At 38.8% G+C, this 12,907-nt stretch overlaps 1 protein-coding gene across 1 annotated transcript; it reads right to left on the reverse strand.

The window, feature by feature from the left end:
* Positions 1 to 1,266: 1,266 nt before the first annotated feature.
* On the reverse strand, positions 1,267 to 10,282 carry LOC145655511 (TOG array regulator of axonemal microtubules protein 1-like). The gene is made up of 9 exons (XM_081709043.1): positions 9,326 to 10,282; positions 5,594 to 5,702; positions 5,286 to 5,498; positions 3,712 to 3,829; positions 3,388 to 3,493; positions 2,851 to 3,086; positions 2,310 to 2,468; positions 1,857 to 1,983; positions 1,267 to 1,383 (listed from the first exon to the last, which is right to left on the reverse strand). Exons 1-9 carry the CDS (start codon positions 10,280 to 10,282, stop codon positions 1,267 to 1,269), a joined length of 2,142 nt encoding a protein of 713 aa, XP_081565169.1.
* Positions 10,283 to 12,907: the final 2,625 nt, after the last annotated feature.

Genomic DNA, 12,907 nt, shown 5'->3' on the forward strand with positions numbered 1-12,907 from the left:
AAGCAAAAATAATTTATCAGTCATTGCACAGCTTATACTGTGGGTGTCAATACATATAAGGACCTAAAGGTTAAGGCTGAATCTAAGGATATTGTGCTGGGTGGCGTGTCAAAGAAAAGGGTTACACAAGGGAGTATGCCATACTAACAATGACCAATTTTCTATATGATCTAACAGGAATATATATATAAGAAGTGAAAATAAGAATCAGTAACTACAACAGATAGCACCCTTTTACAAAATATTTTTCATATCACAGAAAGGAACTACTAGATTGTATCTCATAAAATTAATACATTTTGGATATATAAATTAAATTTGTTGTATAATCATGTTGTGATTATCCTGTTCCATGTATTTAATTTTTTTAATTAATTCCAGTATTTAATTTTTTACCATACTGATGTCATGACCAAAATAGACTTCTATATCATTAATTTTTTAAACAATAAACCATAAAACATCACATGAAGCGTGTTATTCTTGAAAACATTTAAATTTTTTTATTCCAGTTAAAGAAAAAATACTTGGTCAGTCCAGTGCATGGCCCAGCTGACAGCCAAATGTATACACAACATCTTAGCAAAGTCTGCACAGGCTCAACTCCATTATCCTTGTTGATAATATGGCTACAACCATATTTACTTGCTAAACTCCACCTGTCCTCCAGCACTAATGCACCTCAAATGACAGCAGCTTGTGGGCATCATAACTCTAAGCATAACTCATAACACATCAAACAGAATTGGCAAAGCACTTCTCAGCATCTCTGCAGACAGCAAGTGTTGAATATATCAGATTGGCTTCCTAGAGTGCTGCTGAGGTCATTCTGTTCTGATTCTGAGTTCAGCTTCATGCCATAAGTCAGTGACCCCTTGTGTGCTCACAGTCTGTTTAAATAGCACCTTGGCAATAAGTGTCACAGAACGCTCATCTCCCGCGAGTCATGTGGTTTGGCCCGCCACGTACAGTTGGGAGGATCCCACACCTGGACCTTGTCCTGTCTGTGTATTTAAGCTGTTTGATGTACTTGGTCTTGTCTGCAATGCTGTGGACCTGTGCTTTGCTGGCATCTTTGCTGAACACACACAACAAGAGAGAAAATGTAAGGATTGGTTTATTGTAATAAAAAGAAATTGAATGTGGTTACAATAAATTTAAAACAACAACAACAACAACAACAACAACATAATCACCATCAAAAAGTAGAAAGATTAAAGCAGTTTCAATAGGAACTCATGTTTTTTGCTTTGATTGTTTAAAAATTCACCTGCTGACAATCTGAGGTTGACGGTTTATAGAGGAGGCATACCTCATTCCACCGCAAGGAATATAGCGCCTGCCTCGAGCTGAAGGGGTATCCTGAGGCTTCTCACCCGGGACCTAAATCCACATCAGCATCACTGGGTGATGACTCTCCAGATAATGAAGACCAAATGTTCTTTCATACTTTGTTTCTAACTACTGGGTCTGGGACTGCACTGTGCAATATCTATACCTTACTGTAAATACAATATTTGAACTATTATAATGGGAGATCACAAACTATTTACTAGGAGACAACTGTATTGCCTCATCTTTTTGTACACTGACATCTTTAATATATGATTTTGGCTTAATATATTTGTTGTATATACATACTGCTGTGTACAATGTGTGGTGCCTTGCACTGCTCTGTACTTTAGTATTTGTTTAAAACATTTGTCTACCTTGTCAGCTCTGAGGTGGGTTTCACTAATACTGTGAATAAGTTTAGTGAATAAGCTTTGTTTAGTCAGTAAGCTTACAGCATAGTGGCTGAATGGAATTAAAAATCCTAATCATATATACAAATAGACACTGTGCTGAATTGTCACCTTGGATTTCAGAGTGAGGACAGTGGCCCTGATGGTGGGCAGGTCTTTGGTAGGGATGTACTTTTCCACCATCTTATCAAAGTCGTGATGAGACGACAGGAACAGTAGCATGCGGCGACCAAAGTACCTGAGACAAATAACAGCCCCGTTCCCATGAGAGAACCATGAGGGAGGAACTTAAGGGTGACTCACAGCACACCAACAAATTGTACCAGTCTACTACATTTACTACAATTAAGCAGAGTCCAATATTTATTAGTATATTTATTTTACCAGGACACAATTCCAGTTGCCAAGACACTCTGTGTCTAAAAAACTTCTATTACTCTACAATTTAGCTGCATTTGCTGACTTCAGAGTGTCATAGTTAGGAGACTAAAAGAATAAACCAAAAGATTACTATCTGGGCATGTGAAAAGCTTTGATAGTTTTCCATCTGATCCTGGTACCAACCTGGTTTCTTGGGAAGAGTCTTGCGCCAATTTGGAGACTGCAGGTAGAATTCGATTAGTCACACCTTTTGTCCCAGACAATAAGCGGTCAGCGCCAATCTTTTCTATCAAAGTAGCCAAATGCTGAGAAGTGCACTTTCTTACTGCAGCATTCAAATGACTTTTGAGGAGAACACAAACGAGAAAAGAGAAGGAAATATTTAAAGGCACTCAAAAAAGTATGACATAATAACAAATATGTAGTAATCTAGTCAATGTATACAGTGCAATGTTTAACTCTTTCATCTTTAAAGTAACTTAATACACTTATCTATGAACTAAAGGCATAATCAAATTATCCTATTCTATTTGATGGCTTTAAAAAAAATCTTTAAGAGGATAAATCAACAAAAATACTGTCCAATGCCAAAAAACATTTCGAAACACCAAAGGATAAGTGAAAATAATAGCAAACAGCAGCCAAAGCGCTCTCATTTGTTGGCCTCTTGACTGCTGCAGCTAGATGAAAGCTATAGCTGAAAGCTAACTGCAAGTTAACTGACCCGAGTCCTCCAGCGAGAAGAGCGTTCATGCTTCGGGTGGGGGTGCAGTTCTGCACCATGCAGTCCAGGGCTGTGTCCACATCCTGCCTAATAAAAGCATTGGACTCTCCTGCTTTGTGGAGGAGGACCTTGGCTGTAGCTTCCACCTCCTGGTCCATACTTTTCTGCAGGCCAGAGTACAACTCTCCCAAGGTCACCACCGCCACGCGTGACACTCCAGAGCGTAGGTTCTGAACCTGGGGGAAGGAAGACATTCCAGCTTGTGTTATGCCAAGAAATGGCTTCATCACTCATTATTACAGTTAAATATGGCATCTAAAATGCCCTTAGATGAAAATTATTTTTATAATAATTTCAAGCATTATACTAACTTTACTGAAAGATCTGTGTAGTTTTTGGCAGCAATGTCTCAATAACATAGGCTGATGGTGTATGACAAAAAATTTAATGGTATTATAGGTTAATTTTAGGAATCAGACAGATTCACAGGAAGTTACAAGGAGTCAGACGCAATAGTGAGCAGATATAGTCACTTACCTCTTGATTAAGAACAAGGCAGACATCATGAAGCCTACTACTAAGCACATCAGAGTGATACCGTGCTAAACTACGCATGAGTATCAGGCCATCAATCTTCTTCTCCCTGTATGAAAATATTGGACAAACACAAACTGTAAAAGTAGGTTATCATAACTGAAAAAAGATTATGAAAGAGGGGACAAAAGGAAAAAAGTGATAGTGATAAAATCACTTTACTAATTTCTAAGCATATGTATCATATATGCAGAAAATCATAAATTACTAAACTGTTTTACTTGACCCTAGCCAAATGCGTCATAATTTTACAGGTATGAGATTTACCAGTCATCAGAGCTAAGCAGTCTGAAGCTCTGAGTGACAGCAAGGTCCGGTTTAGAGAACGGCCGCAAAGCCAGCTGCTCATGGGGATTCTTCCTGGGGGTTCCTGGTGTGAGTTCATCTAAAGAGGAATACCGCACCACAAACAAACTGACTACTTATTTTAGGGCTACCAGTTCAACTTTGTTTCAAATCAACTTGACTGCAAAACATAACATTATTCAAGATGGCCAACTACATTTAATGGCCTTGCACAGTATTTTTTCTCCTTACTCAAAATGTTGTATTAGCTGGAAGTATGTGATTATCTTCATACTTCTGCTTCAGTTCAGTAGTTATTGGGCATTGTAGAGTGCATAAAACAACCTCTAATTGTTTTATTTTTTCTATACCGCCTAACTTCTATTTAGGACTTACACTTTATGTGGTGTTATCTTTGATGTCACAGATAACACTAATTGACTATAGGGAATCATAAGCTATGTAATATTGCATATACATGAACTGTGAAATCAACTGACCCTACTACACTTCAATCACTGCACATAGCTCTTTTCAAGGAACAGAGATGACATGTACATACAAATGCTCAGTTTTTGTATACAAACGGGAAAAGGGTTACTCTACATTTTATTCCAGAAAACAAGACCAAATCAAGGTTGCTCAAATTTCTTTCTGGGGTCTAAGTGACACCCAATACAAGAGTTTGTAGCAAGCATTTTACTGTGAAATAATTTGCAAACTGAGCTCAATACAGCTCTAGATTTGCCTGCCGACTATAACTGAAACACAACACCTTTCCCCACACTTACTGGAGGTAATATTGATAAGTTAGTAAGTCTTTGATATTAATTAACAGCCATTGTTTTCATTCGACACTTTATTCAATACCGTAGCAAGTAATGGAAAATATAACAAAACGTTAGTACATGCAAACGTTTGCTAATTTTGTGCAATTTGGGTCAACAAATGTATTTTTTATAACGTTATGATACACCAACACTATTTGAAATTGCCCCCAGTCTCTGCCTGTCCCATGTTTAGCTCTCTCCGTGCGTAGTCAAAGCCTGTTAGCTAGACCTGATTAACCAGCCGAATATACGCTAGTTAGCTAACGTTCCTTAATAGCTTTAATGTAAACATGATCAATATGTAATAAATGCAGATGATATTGCTATAAATGTATTCTTAAAATACGAACTGTGGTGTCCTCTAATTGATTAGTCTATTTAAACACAGCAAGGATTCTGCTGTTGACCAAAATCCCTAATAGCTTTTCACACAGAGGCTGTCAATGAATCCTCTGAGGTCCACGCCCAAACAGCAGAATGGTAAAAGGACAACACTCTTTTTAATGTCGTTTTATGGTTTAAAAAAATGATAGTAGGAAGGTGACTGGAATATTTAACATTCTTTGGAATATATATGGTTGGTTTTTTTTTTGTTTTTTTGCATTTTTAAACAAACAACTGTGCAGGGCCTTTAAAACACAATTGTGTGATACAGCGTTTAGAGCAAATCTATTTACTCAAGAGCAGTGACCATGCATGAAGCGCAGAATAACAGGTGACACTCACCAGAGCAGTTTGAAAGGGGTGGACATGCTCTGTTCAGACTGGGGGCTTGTTGGCGTCGTGGCAGCATGCGTCTGGAAGGAGCCGTGGGAGGGCTGGGACGAATGAAACTTTTGACCAGGCTTCTGGGTGCGTGTGTGCTGTTGGGGCTCGAGGGCAAATCATCCAGGAGTTCAGCCTTCGTGGATGCTAGAACACTACCGTTGCGCTGCAAATCTGATGGGAAGGAGATTAACAGGCTATGGTGACTACAGAGCTTCCATGAGTCTCAGTAAGCACGAGGAGGAGCATTCATTGAGGTCAACCGTTACCTTTCAGAGATGCCGTGTCGTCTGAGCCCACGTCAAATGCCATGTGTCTAAAGTTCTGCTTCAATCGTTGCATGTTCTGCCACTCCCCCTGTATAGGCGGAACTTCTTGCTGCTCCAGACGATGTTGATGCATCTTAACCCTTGCAAACCTAAACGGCTTTACCCTCTCCAACAAATACACATACATGAATAACCACATAGCATCTCTATTCAAGACTGTCAATCAGAACCTGGAGGACCGGACTGAAATTATGCAACGTAGGAGTCAATTTGCATTAAAATCTTATCAAATCGTTATTTTATCAAAATCAAACTGGCAACAAAGTCATTCCATATCAACAGCACATTCAAAAACCACTGCTGAAGTTAGGAAAGATTAAAGTAAAGGGAATCAATAAATATTAGCAGATTGTTCAATAAAACAAAATAAACATTGTCTCACCGCTGCTTTTTCTGGCTCAGTGCTTTCTTCCGAATCCATATGGCCAGCTGAAACAGCATGGCCATACACCCCAATCAGTGGCTCCCTGGGGGGTTTTCTTACCAACTCCTCCTGTTCTGGGGACAGAGTCACTCCAGGGTAGCAGGGAGCACCAGTGAAGCCAAAAACTCCTGTCATGGTGGTAAAAAAGTGTCAGTTTAAGGCAAAGCCACATCAACCTCTGTGTACTTCACATATGGAGAAACACACCAGTCAAAAGTGAAGGCAGCTGCATTACAATCACAGTAAACAGTTTACATTTTCATCCTGTAATTGGCATCCTTGTTACCAACTATCAAGTTCTTACTCAAAATGTGATTAGATATCACAAAGATATAACAAAGAATAACTGAAAGCAAGACATCCATTCCAGATTAAGTAGAGCTCATGTAAATGTGTGACCCAACAATGATTCAGTTTCTTTTTTTTTTTTAATTGAATCCTGAAATCTTACATTTCAATACAATTTGATATTTCAGTATGATTCATTTTTAATTCTGACACTGCTAAATACTGAAGAGCCAAAAATGCTTTGGCAGTTTCCCACTGAACAAAGACACATTTTCTAAGCAATGTAGCTATGCCCTCACCTGTTTTATCCCCCCATGAGCTGGGGTCCCTGTGACGAGGGATCGTATCTCGCTTGTTGGGCCATGTATTGGACATGGACAGTGAGGAGTTTGCATGGCATCTACGAGGCAGGGTGGGAGTCAGCTGCACTCCCGGAAGAGTGGCCAGAGGATAGGAGGGCAGCAGAAAAGACCCGGGGGGGGGTGGATTGGAAGGAACTGAAAAGGTGCGCTCTACACTGGGGTTACCAGACAGCAAGCGGTTGGCTTTGGGCAAACCTGTATGGAAAAGAGCATCTATTCTCAAGAGAATCTTCCATGACTATTCATTTGGCAGCAAATAATGTTCAGTAGCTCCTTTCATTTGACACTCAGTGAGTGAAGTTTATGGTCAAGTGATGCCTTGATTCCAATTATTCTATTTAGCAATATTTTACAACAAAACAAATCTATTGCAAAAATTATGCAAATGTGCTATTTTCTACATTTTGTATATATAAATAAAGTAAAATCAACATCAACAAGTCACCTCTGTCAGAATCACTGAGATTAGCTGCTTTTAAAATATCTGGGTCCGCACCAAGGCTACCGCTTCGACAAAGTCTACCCACTGTCTCTCTTTTCCATCCTGGAGCATCGGGCTGGAAAGGCTCTACTGAATCTGGAGAATGAAACAGAAACAGGAAACTTGAGGACAATTTGAAGCATCAGCTCAGCATATGTAACTAATAGGCACACATCAGACTACAAATGCATACCAAAAAACAACTAAGCGGTAAACAAAAAGTGAGCAATAGCAATTTAGATTTTATAACTAAAGACTTTAACATAATTTTAAGAAAACTTAATCATATGGTTACATTGTTTACAGGAGACCTCTGTAGGCTCTTCTTGGATTTGAACAGTGCAGGTGGGATCTTTTATCAACAGACTGCAATAAAAGATTCAAGTCTAGTCTTGCCTGCAGTCTTATAATGTCAATGCCAACTAAAATAGGACTTGGTAAAAATCACAAATTCCTTACATCACACAGACCGCTGCAGCACACCAGAGCTCAACACTGGCCTTGTTTCACCCAGCATATTAAAGAAGCCATGTTATATAGATGATTGCGTTTGCAGCCATCTAGATGTGGTATCAGAAGCCAGCAAAGCAACATGACAATGTTTTGTTTGTTTGTTGGGGCGGGTTAAAATAATGACAAAGTGACAACTATAATCAATATACATGTATAGCCAGTATTATACTAAGCTTCTATATCAATGGTAGGAAGCATTATCATCCTAGGCTAAACAAAACTGCCCAACAAATAATGTGTTTCACCGTAAACCCACCCTGCATGTGGGTGGTCATGGTGCCCACTCTAGTGTGCTCTACTCAGTCATCTACAAACATATCACTGCTAAAATTAGTACTGGAGCATGAAATACACTCAAATTCAGACTTCCTCTAGTGTTTCTAATAAATACTACTCCCATGTTTCATAATCCACACACTGCTACATTGTGTTAATGCTTCGGTGTGGATTTTAGGATATTTTTCATGATGCCAAATTTTTTTTCCATAAAGTACAGGAATATTGAAAAGTACTGAAGAACGCCCATATTAATAGCAGCAGTCCGAATACTGATAGAAACCCACTTCAATGTATTCCATGTACTCATACACATTTAAAACTTAACAATGAGTTAACATTTTCATTTCATGTCTTGACCTACATGTTACAAGTCTGGGTGGCATGTTCAAGGACAAATGTCCAGATAAATTAACACACACACACACACGCACGCACGCGCACGCACGCACGCACACACACACACACACTAATTAGCTAGATAATTAGCTGCTAATTTAAGGTGTGAAAATGAAAGCATGAGTAAAGGCAGAAACAGTAAAAGACACAAGAGACATGGGAATACAAATCAACATGTATTTATAGGTTGTATGTTGAAAACCTAGTAAGAAAATAGGACAAATCTAAAATAGAGGACACAAAGAGAAAACAAAGAGACATTTACTTACCAGAGTTTGTGCCACAGTTTTTCTGATTCAGCCTCAAGGAGGTAGTGAGATCTTCCACACTAAACTAAAGCAGCAACAACAAAAAACAGTCCCTTATTATTGAACATTTATAAGTAAGCATGTAGCAAACCATGATATTCCTTTTTTTAAATAGACATCTGTTCTGTTGTAGCTCAGTACACAATGCTTTCTTAACAAAAATGTACAGGACATTGTGCAATTTTATGCAACTAAATTACAATGAAAATAGTACTGAAACAGTTCAACATGAAAAATAATGGGGGTCATGTTATAAAAATGAAGTGACTCAAAACTTACACATTAGGCAAAACAGTTCAGGTCTGCAGAAGGGCAGTAATGTAAGAAGTAATGTTGATGGAAATTGGAATATGGAATAGAAAACAACTTGTAGCCTAACACAAATAAATAAGATTCACAGCTACATAAAGGAAAAAAAAGGTAAAGTAGCTTGTTGAGTTTGGAGCTGCATTCAAAATAGTACATTCTCTCATTTTTAACCTTATTTTTCCTTTTTTGTAATTCTGTGTGTGCATGTAAAATTAACTTCATGAGGTAATCACCCACCTTATCAGATAACTTTGCATTTGATGCACTGCAAGGCTGCTTGTTTACTAAACATGGGAGGAAAGACCTCTCCCAGGGTAGCTTGTTTTTCGCCTTCCTAGCGCTAACTACTCTCTTGTGTGACTGGAGGCCATCTGTAAGAGAACCAAAGCTGCCGTAGCCACTCAGTCGATCCGAATCTGGTTCTGTGTGGTGGCTCTGTGCACTGTTAACTTTCCCTCCATTAATAACCCAGTTCAGGTCAGCTCCAGAGCCAAACTGAGGTATTCGCCGTTGACCAGGCTTGGGGATGACCAGTGCGTATTCCACCATACCATCTGCAGACAATCGGGGGAGAATATGTCTGGCTCTTCGTGCCTGTACTGCAGCCATAAGTCCCTCCACATCTCCAGTGAAGTCCAACCTGTCAATGGCCTTCATGAGTAGCTGTTTTTTTCCTGTGTCAAGACAGCAGTCAAAAACAGCAAAGAGCTCCAGAGCAGCATGTCGGACCCTCTTTTTATTGTCTGCAAGATAAGGAGCCACTACAGAACACAGATTAGGGATATTGAAGTCTTTTCTGGGGTGTGTGAGCATAGCAGCTGTGATGATGTTGATGACATCTTCTCTGACTCTGGAATTTTTGTGCCTTAGCTGTCCTATTACAAGTTCCAAAACTTTCTGTGGACCTACAATCCTCATGAGGTGACGAAAAATATTCATGTACTCATTCCGGGGAACAGTCCGTGCGTCCCCCAAAGTTTTGAGGGCCACACATACAATCTGTTTATAATGTCTGTCCACGGCGTAGTCCAGGTTTTGAACCAGGAGGCTGATAACCTGTAAAGTGCCATACAAGACTTTGAAGTTTGTATCATCCAGAAGTCTACGTAAAAAATTGATGAATTCCACAATACTGTCAGAGGAAACGGTTTTCAAGTCCAGCTCTGAAATAATGTTCTTCAGCTCTTCTACCCCATTTGTTCGGCTCTGGTAGTTCTCGTGATCAAGGAGTTGTTCGTTTAACTCCGGCGATATTAGCGCATAAATCATCACTGATCAGACTCATTGATCCAATCACTGATTTGGAAAAGCAATATAGCCAGTTGGCTAGCTAGCGCACTTCAGCAGCGTGTTGGATAGGTGCTATATCACCAAGTCAGTTTGTCAGGAGCTCAACTTGGAAAGAATCCGTTAGCTAACTAGCTAAGCTAGTTAACCTAGGTTAGCAATCGCAATCGCAGTAACGCTACAGTTCAAGCAACACTGTCCAGTATTGTTGACAATTAGGATATTTACAAAGACTGTGTTCTCCAACAAGAATAAAAAGCACTTTCCTCTTTTGAATTCCAGTACGATCTTGAAAGTTGGGTATATGTAAACACATAGACTTGCTCGGAATTTTCTTCTCAGACCATCGTTCATCACAGTTCATCGTCTGGAATCAAAAAAACACTATGTCAAAAAACAACTGCTTCCATGGTGACGCGAGTTCTCGTAACCGCGAAGATTCGACCTCGCGCGTGAAAATATGGGAATTGTGACCAAATATGCTTGACCGTATTGGACCATAAATTATGTTCATTCAAATGGCCTATAACGATACAACAACTCTTCTTATGTGTAGCTGTTCACAATAACGTTATTCTGCGTCCATATCTCTGTTTAAGGACATTTACATGGTATAAAATCCCAATGGATGTCTGTACTCTAAAAAAAAAGCTCAGCAGGTTTTCTAAATTTCACTCGTATGTCCGTGGTTTGTGGGTAATTTCAAATCTTTTGCATCTTTTGCATCCACACTAAAACAATGTTATGTTCCAGGGTGTATGGAACCCTCCAGATTCCAAACTATGTTTGGTATTAAATAGAGTTATTTTGTAATTCTGAACTGTAGCTTTTTTGTAGACACCAGATGCATACATTAGTTCTGGGTCTACATAGGTTCAGAGAATCCCAAGTGAAGTTAAAGAAATATATATTTTAGTTTTAGAATTAAGCCTAGAGTGAGCCAATAGTGAACTTTCCCAGATATACCTAATTTAGTGTGTCTGTGTCTTAAACAACCTGGATCTCAACACCACCAAGATGTGGAAATTATAATGTACTTCAGGAAGCATCCTCTTGCACCCTCCTCATTAGTCATTAAGAAACTGGTCAATGCAGTGGAATCCTGCAAATTCATTTCAGATGCAGGATTCTACTATTACAAAGAAAGTACAGAAGCGCAGGTATGTCTTAATCAAAAGCTTAATTACATTTTAGGCTCCACTAATGCACAGTCCAGAAACCAGCTGCAGCATATCATTGAGTGCGCTCAGAAAGTCATCTTTCTCTTTCTCTCTTTTCTCTTTCTCATTCCTTGCTGAGCTTCATCAGTCTAGAAACTCCAAAAGTTCTGCAAATCCCTTCACCTGGATGTCACTTATTTCAGAAACTCCCCAATGGAAAACACTTTAAAGCATTCAAAACCAATACTAACCAGCATCTGACCTGTTTCTTTCCCAATGGCATATCTTTGCTGAACCACAATCCTCTGCAGTCCTGATGAAAACCAGTTCAATTGAATTCAAATTTATTTCTGTAGCACCTTTTACTACATTCATTGTAACAAAACAGCTTTACTGATGTCAGAGTCTGGACCCCCCACTGAGCAAGCCAAAGGTGACATTGGCAAGGTAAAACTATGGGTGTAACAAAGAATCCTCAAGAGGAATCAAGACTTGAAGGAGGTATCTGTCCTTAAATGGTCAACACCAGACAGCACAACAACAAAATAAGCAATGAGATCAAAATATCATTAAGAAAGGAGTCATTTAGGAGCAAATAGTGATTAGGAATTAGGAAAAACTTAGAAATGTAATTACTGCTGAAGCAATTCACACAGCCTAGTGAACTGTCATGTTTACAAAACTGTACCTTACATGTCACAAATTTTAATTCATTTTGCAAATAGAATTGTATACTGTAAAATGTTTCATTTACTTCTACATATTGTATACGTCTACATCTTGATATTTATCCCCAGTGAAATGTATATACTGCCATTTATACTGTAGTGTGCATGTTGTATTTGGGTTAGCTATTTTCTAGTCTTTCATCAATACGCTTTTGATAACAGGGCTGCTTCTAGCTGGATTTTTTGGTGGCCCATTCCCAGGTAATTAGTGACAATGACGTGTAACTCATGCAACATGGCTGTGTGTTTAACTTCTGCCCTCACTAACAAATGCACACATTTCGTCACACTACAATTTATGAAACAGCATGTTGGATAGACTAATCATGCTTTCTCATTCATGCCATGCCAAACTGGAATCTAGCATAAATATGCTCCAGTCTGATGTGCGATCAGTATAGGATAAAAATTGTACCACTCAGTTAACAGAACAGTTATGTAAATATGCTAGGCGATTGAAATATATTACATTTCTAGTTTCCAGCAGCAGTTATCATATGCCAAAGACTGTATATACATGAAAAAGATCAATAACAAAAACAAATCTTGTCTCAACATCCACAAAGAAGCTCTTACAGCCTACCACAACTAATCACACCACTACCTTATTGTGTAGTGGAACAGAGATGAAAGAGGCGCGTGGTATAAAGCAAATTGAATTATAAACACATACTATATAGGGAAAATGACATTTGTGACATGCACATTTTGAAATGGTA

This window comes from Electrophorus electricus, unplaced genomic scaffold (assembly GCF_041902795.1).
Source record: "Electrophorus electricus isolate QZ-2024a unplaced genomic scaffold, ASM4190279v1 Scaffold27, whole genome shotgun sequence".
In the NCBI taxonomy this organism is placed as follows: domain Eukaryota; kingdom Metazoa; phylum Chordata; class Actinopteri; order Gymnotiformes; family Gymnotidae; genus Electrophorus; species Electrophorus electricus.